General features: G+C 53.8%; 2 protein-coding genes and 1 long non-coding RNA gene across 4 annotated transcripts; 1 reads left to right on the forward strand and 2 right to left on the reverse strand.

Moving 5' to 3' along the window:
- Positions 1–60: 60 nt before the first annotated feature.
- LOC144292413 (uncharacterized) lies at positions 61–5,402 on the forward strand. 2 transcript variants are annotated; one of them, XR_013359817.1, is made up of 2 exons: positions 61–3,732; positions 4,043–5,402. It is a non-coding gene; the product is annotated as an uncharacterized LOC144292413 (long non-coding RNA). The 2 variants fall into 2 exon arrangements; XR_013359816.1 differs by having other exon boundaries at positions 61–3,719.
- CDK2AP2 (cyclin dependent kinase 2 associated protein 2) lies at positions 1,147–3,345 on the reverse strand. The gene is made up of 4 exons (XM_077862631.1): positions 2,667–3,345; positions 2,261–2,361; positions 2,042–2,174; positions 1,147–1,684 (listed from the first exon to the last, which is right to left on the reverse strand). The coding sequence occupies exons 1-4, from the start codon at positions 2,746–2,748 to the stop codon at positions 1,617–1,619; spliced, it is 384 nt and encodes a 127-aa protein (XP_077718757.1). The 5' UTR covers positions 2,749–3,345; the 3' UTR covers positions 1,147–1,616.
- Positions 5,403–9,138: 3,736 nt separating the features above from the next.
- On the reverse strand, positions 9,139–12,249 carry CABP2 (calcium binding protein 2). The gene is made up of 6 exons (XM_077864271.1): positions 12,193–12,249; positions 11,473–11,676; positions 10,870–10,900; positions 9,984–10,118; positions 9,456–9,565; positions 9,139–9,342 (listed from the first exon to the last, which is right to left on the reverse strand). The coding sequence occupies exons 1-6, from the start codon at positions 12,247–12,249 to the stop codon at positions 9,145–9,147; spliced, it is 735 nt and encodes a 244-aa protein (XP_077720397.1). The 3' UTR covers positions 9,139–9,144.
- Positions 12,250–17,551: the final 5,302 nt, after the last annotated feature.

The raw sequence follows: 17,551 nt of genomic DNA on the forward strand, positions 1-17,551 counted from the left end.
GCCGCCCCGCCCCTTTCCTGGGCCCGGCTGGCCCTCCCCACTCCTGCGGGGTCCCGCAGCCCCGCCCGTGGCGGCGGAGGGCGGCCCTTGCCTTCCTTCCCCCAGGCAGCGGGGGAAGACGCAGTTCTCCAAGTGCTGGCGCTTTTTACTCCCGCTATGCTCTTTGGGATCTCCTAAGCTCTAATGGCTCGTGTCTCCACCCTGGCCCAGCCCTCCTGTGTGCCATGGAAATATGGCAGGACCCCATCCCCATTCTCCCCAGCCCTCCAACCTGGAACCCGGGATAGGGGAAATGTCTCAGTCCCCAAAGTTAGCCGAGAAGCTGGTCCTAGACTTGCCTCTTCTAAGGGGCTGGGGTTCCAGTGCCCTAGGCCTCTGGGGTCATTCAGGTACACACCCAGGCAGACCGCTACTGTGGTCACCGGAAGTCCTTGGTCTAGCCCCTGAATGGGGCCCCATGGCTTTTCCCACAGATGCCTTCCGGGTCCACAAGTCTGGCCAACCAGACCCTGGGCAAAGGCTGAGACACCTGAGGGCTGGGCTCACGGGACCACACCCAGCTGGCTAGGAGGTGCTGGGACAGTGGATGGCAGCACCAAGCTGGATCTCGCTCCTGTTGGAAGACCATCCTCTCCCCTTGGCTCTGCTTCTCAGGTGCTGGAGAAAAGCAGCAGCAGTGCCCCCTCTCCTCTGAGAAGTCAGGACGTGTTCAGAACCTTCCAGGGTTGACTGGGAGGTTAAGATTTTAGAAAATTAATACACGTGAGGGCCTGGCTTATATGAACTGACATTTCCACCCTGCCAGGCACTGACTGCCAATCCAGAGAAAGAACCCTCTAGGCCCGGGCTGGCGACAGTGCCCTCCAGCTGTGGAGGCGGCTAAAGCTCCAGGCTGCCCCCTGGTGGCACCACGTGTAGGAGGGTAGGGCTCACAGCTACTGGAGCTTAAGCCTTTTCAAGACTCAGAACTGTGAAGGCCCAGGGCTGGAGGAGGGCAGGGTCCCAGCCAAGTCAATGGACAGTAGGAGCCAGGCCAGGCCAGGTTCAGTGGCCCTGTCTCCCACCACTGCATTGCCCCTCTCCCCTCCTCGATCTCCTCTTTTCCAATTTCTTCCTGGCTCAGCAGAAGCACCACACTCAGAAAGATTAAGAGGTGAGAGAACAACTCCAAATTATCTTTTATTTATACAAAAAGGGCATATTTAGCAAAAGACACTGACTGAAAAAAGAGTCGCTATGGCCCAGGAGACAAGGCAGGGAGGTGACAGGCCTAGGGAGGCCTTGCTAGGGGAGGAGTCTAGGAAAGGTGGTGACAAGTCCTGGGTAAGTGCTGAGTGGTGGGGGCCACAGAAAGGAGCAAGCTCCAGTTGGATCAACACTGTTGGCAGGTCATGGGCGGGACTCACAGTGACCTCGCTGCTAACTCTTGAAAGAGTCCCAGTCAAGTGTTGTCGGCTGGAGTGAGAGCCGCCCCCTGGTTCCTGGAGGGCACCCACCAAGGGACACAGGACAGGAAGCCCAGGTTGGGAAGTGCAACTCGGGGTGAAGGCCAGGGAGAAGCAGGTGCTCTGCAGTGGCCAGGAAAGGTCCAGACTCGGCGGTGGAATTGCGTCCTGTTACGTGCGGGCGTTCCGCTCTGTCTCTGCCAGGCACTCTCTGACTAGGGCCCGGGCATGGATGATGCCTGAGGTGGGAATGGGCAAGTAACATGCAGCGACCCTGCAGGGTCCCACCCTCATCCTCCAGAGGAAGACCCTCCTTCCCCACCCCCTTTCCTTCCAGTGAAAGGGAGGAGGATGATAAAGGGCCTGATGAGATTAACAATTTGGCTAATCCTCAAATTTGTCCTTTTGAAAGACAAATGCCCTGGTCCTTCCCCCCAAACGGACTCAATTTCAATTCAATTCAAAACACCTCCCTGGAAAGTGACACCCACCCTTGTTTAGGCTTGGGTCACGCGGCCTCCAGATGTCCTTCCTTTGCTAAGGAAGGATTGTCCAGTGTTAGTCTCCTGAGCAGGGAGGGTGGAAGCCTCACTTACCTCTCTTCAGGCGCTCCATGGCGCTCTTGCTGCCAGCATAGGTGGGCCGGATCTCTTTACCCATCTCCTCTATGACCGACAGCAGGTCCGTGTAGGTGCTCTGGGAGCCCTGGGCGCCAGGTGGCTTCATTGCCTATGTCAAAAGAGGACAGGGCCATGAGCTCAGGGCCCGCGGGGACCTCCAGTCCCCGTCCGTAGGCAATCCCTCACCCCACTCACCTGTACATAGCCCATGGAGGGCGGTCCAAAGTCGTTAAACAGGGGCCTGAAAGGGGCAGCGGCTCCCGGCACTGAGCCCGACGGCGATGGGACACTTCCGGCTGCAACATGCGCGAGTAATAGGTCAGCGCGGGGCCGGGACCCGGCCTCCCAGCGTTCCAAGCCCCCGACCGGATTCGCCCGCTTCCCTCCAAAGGGATACTTCGCTCCAGGCGCTCAACTTCAGCGACAAACCCCTCCCCCTGCGCTCCACCAACTAGCCCTTACGTGACCACGCCCACTTCACAGGCCAGCAAACTGAGGCTCAGAGAGGGGAGGCAGCAGGCCCAGTGTTGCAGAACTCGGGCCGTGTTCTCGAGACCTCGACCACCCGGGCAAGCGAGCAGGGGTAGAGTCGGATCCTCACCTGTGGGGACCGGGGTGCCGGGCCCAGGGGTGCTGGAGCCGGGGGTGCTGCTGGGGGCGGGGGCGATGGGTTTGTAGGACATCCCCAACTCTCGGGTGCGGCGGACGCCGGCCGGCCGCTCCTCCGGGGTTGGCTGCTCGGCCGCTCAGCCGCGCTCTGATTGGTAAACCGGCCGCACGCCCCTGGTAAATAGAGCTCAGGCCGGAAGGGCGGGCGGGCACGAACGCTCTCTCACTCCCGATTGGTGTGCGCGGATGTCACTCGGGCCTCCTCATTGGCAGAGATCGGCCCCAACAGGCCGCAACCGCTGCTGATTGGTCTCCGCCTTTCGGACCTCGCACCTGTCTGCTCCGGATTGGGCGGTAGCTGACGCCCTACGCAATTGGCGAGTTCGGGGTCCGGGCCGGCGCGCTCTCAATCCGATTAGTCCCAAGGCCCGAGAGGCGGGGCCTTGGAAGCCGGGACCCGGGTCCGGTCGGCCGCGTTTTGCGCGGAGGGGTCTTCCCGGCGCGGGCGCCGCCTTCACGCTTCACTGGCGCTGCTCTGCACGTCAGCTCCGCACCGCCTGCTCTCGGTCCAGTTGGGGCTGCTATCACTGCCGGCGCCAGCACCGCGCGCGCCTTTCCACTGCACTGAATGCCGGAGGACGCAGGGCTTTGACGTGCGGAGCCCTGCGTCTCACCCCGTGCGCTTTTACGTCACCTTTCGCCGGCTCCACACCCTTTCCCCGGCCTGCGCATGCGCCCTCCTAAAGCTTCCGTTTGTTCCTATGGCAACGGGTCCCTCATCGACGCTGCCTCCGCGCCTCTCGGGTTTGCCTCGTCCTCTGGTCTAAGCTCGTGTTAGGTCCGAGGGCGGCCTCAAAGACCCCTCAGCCAGTCCTCCAAGACTCCGAGCCTGGGCCTCCTACTGACGACAGCAGGATCATCTCGCCTTCGTTGAATTCTCGCCGCTCGCCGGGCCCTGTACCAAACCGATCTTGGGTGAGAGCACCGAGTGGAGCGAGGCTGATGGTTCGAATCTCACCCCACCGCACCAGCGATTTCCCCTTGGGCAAGTTACCCTAGTATGTTTGGGTTTCCCCATCGTAAAGATGCGGACGTTAGTAATAACTGTCTTACAGGGTTGTGTGGATAAATGAATATTCATAAGCTTGTTTCATTGTCCTCTTTTCTTTCCATTTCTGCATCCAGACCCCTCCCCTCAAATTTCATTCCTCACCACCCTAGATCTTAGACTTTCCTCCGAACACTAACCCTTTCTCTTGGGCTACTTCGCCTCAAAACTATTCTGGCCTTGTGTATTCTTCATGCCCCAGGTCTGTAGATTTTCCTCCTCTCCGTGACATTTCATTCATTCGTCCATTCATCCAACAGGCATTTTCTGACTCCATCCTCCATCCTTGTGCGGGACACTGATGATATGGAAATGAACTGGCCGTGGCTTCTCTCCTCAAGGAGCTCCTGGTCTCAAGGAGAGACAGACAGGAAAGCAAAGGCACACAGCACAATAAGACAATGTGGAGACTGGTATACAGGATGCATTGGAACTAAGAGGAAGGAGCCTGCTTGGTGACATCACAGGAGTCTTTGCAGAGGAGGCAGCTTTCAATTGGCGAATGAACAAACTGTGATATATCCGTATAAGGGACTATTTATTCAGCAATAAAAGGAAATCATCTATCTAGCTCTGAAAAGACACAGGTAGGCATATTTCTAAGTGAAAGAAGCCAGTCTGAAAAAGCTATGCGCTGTATGGTTCCAATTGTATGACATTCTGGAAAAGACAAACTCATACATGAGGTAAACAGATTACTGGGTGCCGGGGGTGGTGAGGGGTAGAGTTAAATGAGTGACATCGGGGATTTTTTTTTTTTTTTTTTTTTAAGGCAGTGAAGTTATTTTGTATGGTAGGATTGAGACAGCCTCACTAAAGGGGTGGGGGAGTAAGGTGCTAATCTGGAAATGGGCGGAGTCTGTAAGTGAATGTAAAGGAGCTGCGGGTAAGCATCAACCTTAGTTGATGAAGCGGTTTTCTGTGGCAGTATGGGTTAACAATTGTGAAGCCACAGCACATGTACACTAGAATTGACAGTTAAGTCAGGATGGATGATTTCTTATTGTTGGAATAAGTAGTGACAGGTAAGCATGTGGAGGAGGCTAACACGATCCAGGTTGGAACTGGAGATATCAGTATGAACTCCTGTTTAGCTCAATGTAGATACAGTTGGTTACATAGAGAAATTATATAAAGACTGCATATACACAGATTAGTGTACATGGGTATCTCCTCTGTCTGCTGAGAGGGCCTAGAAGCAACTTAGCACCCAGATCTTGGTTTCTAATAGCATTCTCCAATAAAGTGAACCAGAGTTCCTTGGAGAAATGGCTAATTCTAAGACTGGGGTAGGAAATATACAAGATGATCTTGGAAGAAAAAAAACAAAACAAAAAAAGCCAAAAACCTCACAAAACCCCAAACCCACCACACCCCAAAATCCCAAACCCCAAATGCTAACATGATGGGTATATACCAAAGGGATACAGGAGCCAGCTGAAAGGGCTGCCAGTGGCCAAAGCTGGAGCAATTTGAACAAAATTTTAAAAAGAATAGGATTATAACTTGCATAAAATAAATATCTATAAGCCTATACTGATATATATATATATATTTATGTATATCATTTATACATATAAATGGTTGAGTAAATAAAGGTGGAGATATTATATGTTGATATGTAATGTCTAGGATGTAATTATATGTATGTAAGTAGATGTAATTATATAACATATCATATATAACTTATATGGTATATCATATATATATATAAATGGTTGAGTAAACAAATAAAGGAAGAGAAGAGACAAATCTATGTAGAAGAATTCCAAGTAGTTTATGTAGATATGCCTTTAATCAGGTGGATTTTAACCCCCACCCCTTAAGTGTGGGGGTACATAGTGACTTTCTTCCAGAGAGTGTAGTACATAATGGGAGAAAGAAAAAAGAGTAATTTTCTAGTATAGAAATTTTTTTTAAAGATTTTATTTATTTATTCATGAGAGAGAGAGAGAGAGGCAGAGACACAGGCAGAGGGAGAAGCAGGCTCCACACAGGGAGCCCCACGTGGGACTCAATCCTGGGTCTTCAGGATCACGCCCTTGGCTGAAGGTGGCACTAAACCGCTGAGCCACCCAGGCTGCCCACTAGGATAGAAATTTAGACAAACATTACCTCCAGCCAGGTGATCAAGGTCAACATCCATAGTGATGTCATGTTGATAGTATGTACCCTTGATAATAATGGATGAGAAGGGCACTTTACCTCTGTGGTCTTCCTCCTGCAAACCCATAACCCTAGATTAATCATGAGAGAAACATCAGACAAATCCCAATTTAGGGACTTTTTATGAAATATCTGACCAGTCCTTAAAACTGCCATGATCCTAAGAAAGCAAGAGCAGTTTGAGAAACTGTCAAAACTGAGAGGAGTCTGAGGAGACATGATGCCTAATGTATTGTGGTATCCTGGATGCATTCTGGAACAGCAGGATAATCAGGGAAAAAATTATGGAATCTGCATAAAATATCGACTTTAGTTAATAACTGTATCAGTGTTAGTTCATTAATTGTGGCACATGTACCAATTCTAATGTGAGATATTAACAGACTGTGATGGTTACTTTTAAGGGTCAACTTGCCTGGGTCACAAGGCCCAGATATTTGGTCAAATATGATTTTGGGTGTGTCTGTGAGGGTGTCTCTGGATGCGGTTAACATCCATTGAATTGGTAGATGGAGTAAAGCAGATGGCCCTTCCCCTGGTGAGTGGCCCTTATCCAATCAGTTGAAGACCCAAATGGAACAGAAAGGCTGAGTAAGAGGGAACCTGGCCTACCTGACGGTTGAGCTAGGACATCAGTCCTCCACCCTCAGACTAGAACTGACACCATCAATTTTCCTGGTTCTCAGGCCTTTGGGCTTGGACTGGAACTGAACCACCAGTTCTCCTGTGTCTCCACCTTGCTGATTGCAAATCATGGAACTACTCAGCACCTGAAATCACCTGAGCCAATTCCTTACAATAAATGTCTTTACACACACATCCACACACCCACATACACACATACACAGAGGCATCTATTGGTTCTGTTTCTCTGGAGAACCGTGGCCAACACACAGGAGAAACTGGCCGTAGTAGTTTATACAAGAGCTTTTGTACTATCTTCAAATAATTCTGTAAGCCGAGAACTATTTTAAATAAAATAAGTGGATGTAATATCCTTTTGTGGGTGATGGTTACCTGGGCACACAAACATGTAAAGCTCATTTTGCTGTACACTTAAGGTTATACACCTTATTGAATGCTATAGTCGATAGTCAAAACTATTTAAAGTGGACTTAATGTAAATCCAACTTTCTGGTTTCTTTTGGGAAATCAGAAGCTCTCATAGCTCTGGCCTGCTCCACCTGGCAACAGCCAATGTGGTTGGGTGATAGGTGCCCCCTTTAAACAGAGAAAGGGCTCTGAGCTCAGCACAGTCTCTACCTCCTTACTCTTCCTTCCTGGCTGGTCTCTGTTGTCACAGTTATCTGGTTGGGACCTTTTGGGCCAGCAGCCTTTTTGGGGTAGGAGGGCATGTATGAGATTTGGAGAACAGTAGGCACTTTTTGTGCTAGCAGATACATGGCAACCAGCTGAGACTATCCCCCCTCATTACCTCCTGTCCCCACCCCAGCCCCAGAGCCTGCCAGGTGGGGAGGCAAGGGGCAGTAGGAGGCAGGCCCTGAGCAGGGTTCTGGTCTTCCTCTGACACACATCCATCACTACCCCTGGCCCCTGCAGAGGGGACAGACATCCCAGGCAGCCATGCCATCTGTGCCAGCTGGTAGGGGGTGGTGGGAGGGAGGATGGACCACAGCCCCCAGAGAAGAGCTGCCAGACTGGCAGGAGAGATCACGTAATTGAGTATTAGGATTAATTGGGATCTGCTAGGCAAGTGAGTGGTGCTGAGGCTGCTGCAGCCAACCCTGGCACCTTGGTGTCCAGACTCTGGGCTGGGCCAGACACCAGTGACTGCCTGCCTTCTTGGTCCCAAGGCCATCTTGTTGGTGGCAGTGATGGTGAAGCCCAGGCAGGAGCTCTGAAAGTTCTCACCCCTTCTTGACCAGGAGGTTAGGGCTTGTGTCCTCACTCCCAGCAGGTCGGAACAGCCTTGGGCCAGGCAGTGTTCTGCAGAGCAGCTGTTTGCTGCAGCTAGGAGAGCCTGAGGCCTGAGTCACCTTGATTCCAAGGCCCCCTCTCCTGTTAGCACTGTGACTTTAGAATCCTGGGGCTAGGGTGTAAGTCCCACCTCTACTTCATCCTCATTGTGTGTGACTCTATGCCAGCCTTCCTCCTCCCAGAACCTTCTGATGCCGGGAGAAAGGGCTGGATTAATCTGGGAGTGATGGGGTTCATGGCCAGTTCCTGAACAGCAGTGTGACACAACGCAAGTCACATTTTAGGAAGAAGAATCTGGCAGCACATGCCAGGCATGTGTAACCATGGGCCTGGCAGGAGCCTTTTTTACAGGGTGAGGGGCATCCCAGCTCTGGAACATCTCCTGACACTTGCTCTGGGATAGTCCCAGAATCCAGAAAGGGCTCCTGCCTACCTGGAGTTCACAGTTGATGGGTCTTGCAGCCCAGGACTTAACTTTTGGGGGCCAAATACTGGGTGCTCCAGGGTAACAAGCGAGAGGCAAAAGCCATCTCCCCAGGCTCCAAGATACTTTATTGTTAGACAGGGATGGGCATGGGTTGGTGAGGAAGTGGGGCTGGGGGGTGAGGGCAGGCTGGGGTGTCACACACAGGTGGGGTAGGAAGGAGAATGGGAGAGTCATTTGGAGGCAGTGGGCTTCCTGGAACACACTGACAGGCAGTCGCTGTGGTCCCAAGTCCTGTCTGCTGCCAAGTCCTGAGCTTCTGTGCAGGCTCAACGTGACATCATCCGCACAAACTCTGCCAGGACAAAGCCAAGGTTGCAGGTCTGCTCTCTGGAGCCCAGTAGTGGTGAGACTGATATACGGGCCTTAAGGTGGGAGGGAGTGTGGTCCAGGGCAGGGCCTGTAAGGGAGTCTTCTGGATCTGGTAGGGAATAGGCCTTTGGGCTAAGAAGAGGGGCTTTGTTTTATGGAAAACACTATTTTCCTCTTTGCTTTGGCTGCTAGGAAGCTCACAGACAATTTTGGGGCCTACTTTGGAGAATTTCTACTTACTCATCTTCTTTGGCTTCCTATTATTATTTAACCCTTGTTTTCCCCCTGTGGGAATACAGCACAGAGGAAGAAGTGGGTTTCCGTCAGACTGTCTGGCTTCACGTCTTGGCTCCATCCACATCTTTTGCTAAGCACTCACACTTTCCTAAGAATGGACTTTCTTGTCCTGCTCACGGGGAGAGGACATGGGGTCTGGCACACAGTGACAATGCTCCTTTTCTGTCAAAAACCAGTCAGGGTGTGTGGGCCGAAGCACAGAGGGTAAGTGGTACCTTCAAAGTCCACCAGGCCATCCCCGTTGAGGTCAATGTCATGGAGGATCTCGTCCACCTCCCGCTGGCTGAGGCGCTCCCCCAGCAGGACCTTGAGGGCTGCCCGCAGCTCCGCCAAGCTGATGCAGCCATCACCATTGGTGTCAAACTGTGGTGGCATTGGTCGTGGCGTTGAGTGTCCGACCCAGTCATTCATTCACTCGGCCCCCACTCACAGCGGACCCGAGGCCTCCGTCCGCCCTCCAGCCCCAGGGGCCGCACCTCCCGAAAGGCGTCCCGGAGCTCCCTGACGCCAATCATGTCTGCTGTCTCTGCCAACAGCTTGGGGCCCATGAGCTCCACGAAGTCTTCAAAGTCCACCTTTCCGCCACCTGGAGGCCAGGCCCGTCAGAGACCCCTGCCCAGCCCTCCTATGCCCACCTCTCCTGGCCTCTCCCTCTCCCCTGCCCCACTGAATGGGGCCCCACAGGCTGGATCATCTGTGTTTTCTGGTGGCTTTTCTTAATTTCCCTGAAGAGTTTGGGTTTCAGTCCTGGCTCAAGTGACCTGGCTCTGTGACCTTAGCCAAGTCACTTAAGCTTTCAGAGACTCAGTTTTCTCAACTGAAAAATGGGGATCGTGATCCTTGCCCTGCCCACCCTGTAGGGGATGGTGCCCTGAGAATGACCAGGGCCCCGGGCTCCGGGGGTCAACGTGGGGAGGCCCCTGTGTTCCCTGGGCTGCCCAGCTGCTCAAGCCATGGCCATGGCCTCTGGAGAACTGGGCGTGGGGCAAGTCTGAGGCACATACTGATCTGCTGTGAAATCTCGATGAGCTCCATCTCGGTGGGCATGTAGCCCAGCGTCCGCATGCAGGCGCCCAGCTCCCGGTAGCCGATGTAGCCGTCCCGGTCCCGGTCAAACTCCTGGAAGGCGACCTGCAGCTCTGCCGGGCAGGGCGGGGTCAGTTCCTCCTACACATGTCCCTGGACCAGCACAGCCTCTCACCTTGGTCTGCTCACTTCCTCCTTGTAAGCATCAGTTTCTTTTTGCTATTACGGGGTCTTAGCACATGCTATTTAACTCATTCTTTCAACAAATATTTAAGGAGCATCTACTGTGTGCTAAGCTCTGCTCTAGGTACTGGGGGTATGGCAGCAAGGGAGGGAGGGAAAGAAAGGAAACAGTTCCTATCCTCAAGGAGCTCACGTTCTGGAACTCTACCCTCTTCTAGTCTTTATGTCACCTACTCAAGAAAGCCTTTCCTCTCCATTTGGTCCCCTCCAGCCCATCTGTTCATTTCCTTGAGAGCACTTAGCAGCATTTGTACTCATAGTTGACTCATTGACATCTGTTTCCAGAGGACATGGGCCCCATCTGTCCAGTTTGCTGCATTCCCCAGTTCTCCCCACACAGGGCTAGGCACATGGCGAGCACCCGGGAGGTGTTTGCTGAATGACCAGATATAAAAGGGGCCCTCAACCTGCCTGGCAATGAGATCTGGGGACTGACAGCTGGGGGTCCGGTCAGCCCCTCCCTGTCCAGTGTGGTCTCCATCTCCTCCATCTCCTGCAACCGCCTCCTTGACCCTAGTTCCTCCTGGCGACCAGCTGAGGCCACACCCAGTGCCCCCACCCTGTGTGCCCCACCCTCTGCCCACCCCTTTGGAGACACCAGTCTTTTCCAAAACCCTTTACCTTCAATCTCCTCTGGCCGCAGCTCCCGGTCCTGGGGGCACAGACAGGTTAAGAAGTCCCTGGACCACCCAGGTATCTGCACCCCATCCTCTGTTCTTTGAGGGCTCCCCACTCAGCACCCCCAACACGATGGGCAGGGCCTGTGTCTGTCTGACACTGCTCAGACATGCTCCAACCATTGCTGCTGACTGGCCTGGTGTCTTGGGCCCCCCCTTCCCTGCCCCCACCCTCTCCTGGGGCTCAGAGCTCAATTTGCCAGATGTGGATCTGGGGTTGGGCAGACCCTCAGACCTGGCCCTGGGGACCTCGGTGTCACTCTGTCTCTCGTATTGTCTCTCTGTCCCTCTCCTGGAGGCCCTGGCACCTCCCTGCCCACCCCCTTGTGGTTGTCTCTGAGGTTCTCTGGGTCTCTTTCTGTCCTCTCTTCTGTCTTTCCTGGCATGTCTCCCTGGGTCTCCCCACTGATCTTGTTTCTGTTTCTCCACTTCTCTTTGCCCCACCCCCTGGATCTGGGTGCCTTTGCTCCAAAGACCCCACTCTATCCTCTCCCCCCTACTCAGGGAGAGGCAGAGAGGAGGCAAAGCCTGGGGCAGCCATACATACGAGCTGGGTGGCGGCGATGCTGGGCCGCAGGAAGATGCAGGCCGGCCCCACTAGGCTGCTGAGCACTGAGTAACCCTGGATGCCTGGCCCTGGGCCCCCCTGCTCCTCAGGCCGGGAGCCACCTGGTGGGAGAGCTGGGCCTGGGGGCTCCCTGGGGCCATGGTGGGAGCCTCCTGGTGGGGAGCTGGGCCACTGCCAGTGGTCCTGCAGCAGAGCCAGCCATGAGCTGGGGGTAGTGGCCCCTCCACCCTCATTTACCAGCCTCTTCCGTCTTTGGAACCTGGCATGGGACAGTGGGAGCTCTCACCCATCAACACTCTAGGCTGGGACGGTCCATCCCCTTACTGTTTAATTGGGCAAACCGAGCCCACCCACCCCCGCAAAGGAAGGGACCGGGTTAAGGTCACTCAGAAAGCCAGTGGCAGAATGGGACCTTGAGCTCAGCTCTCAGCAGCAGGCACAGGCAGCTGGAGCGCAGCTGGGGGGCCTGATGAGCTTGGCAGGAAAGGCCCAGTGGTCCATGGAAGGGGCTAGAGTCTGGGGCCCTTCCCAGACTCTTGATCTTGATTGGTCTAGGGCAGTGGGAACCTACCCCTCCATCCCCCTGAGGCTGCTCCGTCTCTAATCTAGTCCAGCCCTCACAGAGGGCTCTGCCCACCCCACCTGACTCTTCCAGGCTACAGCCCAGCCTCCTGGTCTTGGCTTCTCCCCCTTTCCTACCTTAGGCCTCCGGTGCCGAGGCCGCTTGGCACAGTTTCCCATGGGCTCCTGAACCATGCCAGGCCTGGTGTCCTGGGGGCAGCCCAGGCCTGGGCCTCAGCGGATGCTGTGGGCTCCTGACAGCCCCCAGCTGCTCCCAGTGAGAGTCTGGGAGGACTGCAGAGGATTTTCCTAGGGTTTTGTGGGGAAGATTGGGAGCGGGTGGGCAGGCGGGGAGCCCTGGGCACGGGGGTTTGGGTCCTAATCCAGGATTATCTCTGAGCATCTCTGCTGGTGAGGGGGGCCACTCGGGACCCAAGGCCCCCTGGAAGGCACAGCCTCCCTGTGCTCGCTCCTGAGGGTCTTCCAGATATCCCCTCTCCAGCCCTCTGTCCCTTAACCCCTACCCTAATCTCCCCCAATCAGGAGAGATTTAATATCTTCAGAAGCAGGGCCAGACCCGGGAGGAGGAGACTGGGTGCCCGGTGTGCCAGGGCGGGCTGGGCACCTCTCCCCTCAGAATGGCAGTATGGATTTGGTGGACTCTCCCCCTCCTCCCTGTCCAGAGAGGAGGCAATCCTGGCCCAGTCCAGGAGGCTCCTGCCCCTCCCTGCCAGGACTCTTGCTCTCACAGGGGAGCACCTGCCCCTTGTACTCAGGTGAAGAGTGGAAGGGAGCCAACTCTGGGCACCGTAGGCTGGATGCAGGGCTCAGTGAGGGCAGAGGTGGGGAGAGGCTCCAGCCTCCTGGGCAGCTGACAGACCCCCAGAGCCCTCCATCAAAATGCATGTCCTGGGTCTCTTCCCTGAGCTCTGTCCTGGGCCCCAGGTGGGCTGTGGGATCCCCGCTGTTCCCTCATGGTGCCCTCAGTTGAGGACAGCCCCACACCCCTGTCCCCTTTACCTGCCCATAGGCTGCCTGGACCTGAGATTCCAGCTCCCTGAGGAGTGCCCGCCGACGCCTGGTGGCTGCTGGGCTGGCAGAAGCCTGACTGGGTCCTGGAGTGCCCTCCGAGGGGCTGGGGTCCCCCACGGGGAGCCTGCCATCTGCCTGGTCCTGGGGAAGGGCCATGGAGACGAGGGCTTGGTGCCTCCTGCTCCCACTCTGGTCGCCCTGTTCCTGCAGGAGGGTGGGTTGGAGTGGGCAGCTGTGCGTGTGGTTCCCACAGGGTCCCTGCTACTCTTTCCCATGCTCCTCTCTCCATGAGTCCAGGTCCCCAAGTCCCCTAGCTCTCCAAGCTCCCCATGCTGCTTACACAGCCACTCCTCCAAATCCTCATCTCCCCCAACCCACTAGCTCCAGCCCCATCCTGGCCACAGACTGAGGTTTGGGGCCCCACTGGGCCTTCTTTGCAGACCCTCCGTTGCCTCGCCTCTGGCTCATGGTCTCTGCACACCCCCCACAATCCCTTCCCCACTATTCTGTCTTGCTTGCTGCCTGGCTTGGCCCCTCAGCCCTCGGCTCTGTGCCTATCTCTCTGTGTCTGTCCACCTGCAGCCCCATGTCACCCCCTGCACCCTGTTGACATCTGTCCAGCTGTGACTCTGTGGGTCTCTCCGACCACTCATGCCCATCTCTGTCATTCCCTCCCTCTGTTGCATGAGAACCCTTCTCACACTGGTCTGTCTGTCTTTCTGTTTGTCTGCCCTCGTTCTTCCTATTCTCCCCACCATCCCCTCTCTCAGGATGACTCCTGGATTCTGGAAAGTCAGCCCCCACCATAGCCGAGCCTGGCCCCAGACATCCCACCTTCTGCCCACCCTGAGCTCCAGGATAGCTCTGAACTCCCCCCACCTCCCCACCTTCTGCCAGTACCTCCCACCTACCTTCTGCTGACCTCCAACCTCTTGCTCAGCAGGGAGCAATGTGGGGGTGGGCCAGGCAACCCCCACGGGCCTCCTATGCCCCTCTGTTATGTCCCCAGCCCTCTTACGCTCTCACTGCCCACCTTCCTGTTCTTCACCTCCCACAATGAGGTCAGTTGTCCTGCCCCAGCCCTGCTCTAGGCCTCTCATGATTTATTCACCTGCCCCCTGCACCAGTCTTTGTCCAAGGGAAACAGATCCCTCCAGACACCTGCCACCTGAGCTGGTGGCTCTGGCCTCCCTCAGCCACATGAAGGGCCACCCATTCATGTATTCCTTTTGCAAACATCTGAGGCTGGCTGGGACTGAGCCTCAGGCCTGCTGTTGGGGCTACATAGACAGACCGTGTCTGTCCTGAGGCTCCTGCTCTTGGCCACACAGCTCAGAAAGGGCCACAGAGAGCCTCCTGGTGCTTGGGAGCACGAACCCAGGCATCAGTGGGGGCAAAGAGACAACAGGGCAGCCTTTTAGGCATGAGAACCCATGCTCAGCCCTGGGTGAGCACTGGGACCCCGGCAGGGATCAGCCGTGAATGTGGAATGTTCCAGGCACTGGAGTCCAGCAGAGTATGTTAGGTGGAGGCCCTTGGGAGGTAGGCAGAGGTCAGCAGTCCCTGGAGGGGTGAAGGTGGCAAGAGGCCGGAGAAAATTTCAGAGGTGCTGAATCTTCTGCCAGTGTTGTGGAATACCTACCAGACACCTTCCTGGGTGTTGGGAACCAGTAGTCCCTGCCTCCTGGAAACTTCCAGCTGGTGGGAAATGCATATTCAGCAAGCGCAGAATGACTGTGGAGGACAACTGAGAGGGTTGGAGAGTGGGGACCTTGCCAAGGACGTGGCATGTGAGCCAAGCCCAGAGATATGGTAGAAATGACCACCTGAAAGGAAGAGTGGCCAATGGCCAGAGGGAATGGCCCCCACACAACCCTGAATGGGGCTGAGGATCTGAAGAAAGGTTAGGATTCAGAGGTTAGTGGATGCTGGCCAGGTGGTCAAGGGTCACCTTATGAAGGTGAGGGCTCCTTATGACCACTTGAACATTCAACCTTCAAACTTCAGCCCTCTGCCCTAGGGGGTCTCACCTTCTCCTGCAGACCAGGAGGACACTATATCCCAGGCAGCACTACAAACATCCTCCAGACACAGAAATTCTAGCATTTTCTGCAAGGTCTTAGAGAAGGACCACAGGCCTTGATTTCCCTGTGTGCTTACTGTGTGGACCTTGGCAAGGTATTTCACCTCTCTGAGTCTCAGTTTCCTTATTTGGAAAATGGCCGTTGGCCTAGGCTTCATGGTGCTTTTGTGAAAATTAAGTAAAGGACCTAGCAGTTTCCTGGCACATAGGAAGGGCTCAAAACATGGTGGATGCCATGAGTGATGAATGATCCTGTGTCCAAATGACCACCTAAGAAGGTGGGAAGTGGGAGAAATGTGTTGCCCCAAATTATAAGCCAAAGTAGTGGGGGCATTAATGGGTTGGGGTATAGTTGTTAAAAGTGTTTCTAATCAAGAAGCAAAGCCTTTGTGTCCAGGTAGAGAAAGCCTGGCTTGGAAATCCTTTCTCACTTGTGTTCAATGAACAGCATACTAGGGTATTTATCTTGATGCCCTTGACTTGTCCAGCCCAATTTAGCCAAGCTGGAGCTCCAGCTCCAGTTGTCTAGGATGTACACATGGATCCATGGTTGACAGACAGATGTATGTATGTATGTATGTATGTATGTATGGATGTATGGATGTATGGATGTATGGATGAACAGACAGGTGGCTCACTGGATGGCAGGATGGGTAGATGATTTGATAGACTAGTGGTTAAATAGTTGGTAGATGGATGGATAGGTGATTGTACCAATAGTTGGTTGGCTGAATGGATAGATGGATGGATAGACAGGTGCAGGATGACTGAGTGGCTAAAAGGGTAGCTGGATGGATAGGTGGATAAATACATAAATACATAGATGAAAGTAGCCCCTTGCCCATCTGGTCAAATGTTTGGTTGTTGGATGGGTGGATGATTGGGTAGATGGGTACACAGAGGAAGAGACAGGTGGATGGAAGTGGATAGATGGCTGGGCAGATAGACTTCTGATGAAGGCTTTCTATTCTTCATTACAAGAGTCAATTAGAGTGGAGACTGTATCTTGCCTATTCTGGTGTTGGCCATGATGCCTAGCCCATACACAGCCTGATACATACTAATCAGTGTGTGAATGAAGAACTGTGTCTATCTCTTCCACTCTGAGTTGTGATTCTTCTTTTTTAAAAATTATTATTTTTTATTATTATTTTAAGTCGGCTCCATGCCCACCATGGGGCTTGAACCCTAGGATCAAGAGTCCCATGCTCCACTGACTGAGCCAGCCAGGCACTCCTGAGCTGTGATTCTTCCAATGGCAAAGATGTAGCTCTTTCTCTACCCTGTTCCCCATAAGTCTTGGCACACAGAACCCTCCTGAGATACCACTTCACACTCACTGGGATAATTAAAGCGAAAAAGATAGACAGTAGCTGTGCTGGTGAAGACATAGAGAAGTTGGGAACTTTGCATGCTGCTGTTTGGTTTACAAAATGGTGCAGCCGTTTTGAAAAAGAGCTTGGAAATTCCTCAAATGAGCTATCATGTGACCCAGCGAGTCCACCCTTGGGTATGTATCCGAGGGAATTGATAGTATAAGCTCACACAAAAATTTGCACAAAAACGTTCATAGCAGCCTGATTCATAAAAGCCCAAAGGTGAAACCACCCAAATGTCTGTCAGTGCAGGAATGGGTAGACAAAATGTGTATGTCCATGTCATGGAATATTCCTCAGCCATAGACAGGAATGATGCACTGATATTCACTATGACATACATGACACCTCCAAGACATTCTGCTAAGTGACAGCAGCCAGACCCAAAAGGCCACAGTGTATGATTCCATTTATATGAAATATTCAGAATAGACAAATCATAGCAAAAAAAGAGATTAGTGGGGATGGGAGATGGGGAATGAAGAGTGACTGCCTATGAGTACAGTGTTTCTTTTTGGGGTGATGGAAATGTTCTGGAACTACATAGTGGTGGTGGTTGCACAACACTGAATATACTAAAACCACTGAATATACACTTTATGAGAATGAAATTTAAGTAGTAACAAAGCTGTTTGTTTAGGGCGCTTGGGTGGCTCAGTCGGTGAAGCATCTGCCTTCGGCTCAGGTCATGGTTCCAGGGTCTTGGGATCAAGTGCCACATTGGGATCCTTGCTCAGCTGGGAGCCTGCTTCTCCCTCTTCCTCTGCCTGCTTCCCCTGCTTGTGCTTTTGCTCTTTCTGTGTCAAATAAATAAAATATATATTTTAAAAACCTGCTTGTTTCTATTTAAAAAACTTCTGGGGTGCCTGGGTGGCTCAGTGGTTGAGCGTCTGCCTTCAGTTCAGGTCATGATCCCGGGGTCTTGGAATCGAGTCCCACATCGGGCTCCCCGCAGGGAGCCTGCTTCTCCCTCTACCTGTGTCTCTGCCTCTTTCTCTGTATCTCT

This window comes from Canis aureus, chromosome 21 (assembly GCF_053574225.1).
Source record: "Canis aureus isolate CA01 chromosome 21, VMU_Caureus_v.1.0, whole genome shotgun sequence".
In the NCBI taxonomy this organism is placed as follows: domain Eukaryota; kingdom Metazoa; phylum Chordata; class Mammalia; order Carnivora; family Canidae; genus Canis; species Canis aureus.

What these genes read in the sequence shown, in the direction of transcription:
- CDK2AP2 (XM_077862631.1), bottom strand. Translation starts at nt 2,748, where the DNA reads ATGTCCTACAAACCCATCGCCCCCGCCCCCAGCAGCACCCCCGGCTCC. An exon ending in CGGCACCCCGGTCCCCACAG is followed by an intron (nt 2,362 to 2,666) that starts GTGAGGATCCGA and finishes CGCATGTTGCAG; the next exon opens with CCGGAAGTGTCCCATCGCCG. An exon ending in CCTCCATGGGCTATGTACAG is followed by an intron (nt 2,175 to 2,260) that starts GTGAGTGGGGTG and finishes CTTTTGACATAG; the next exon opens with GCAATGAAGCCACCTGGCGC.
- CABP2 (XM_077864271.1), bottom strand. Translation starts at nt 12,249, where the DNA reads ATGGTTCAGGAGCCCATGGGAAACTGTGCCAAGCGGCCTCGGCACCGG. An exon ending in CGAGATTTCACAGCAGATCA is followed by an intron (nt 9,566 to 9,983) that starts GTATGTGCCTCA and finishes CCTGGCCTCCAG; the next exon opens with GTGGCGGAAAGGTGGACTTT. An exon ending in TCCGGGACGCCTTTCGGGAG is followed by an intron (nt 9,343 to 9,455) that starts GTGCGGCCCCTG and finishes ATGCCACCACAG; the next exon opens with TTTGACACCAATGGTGATGG.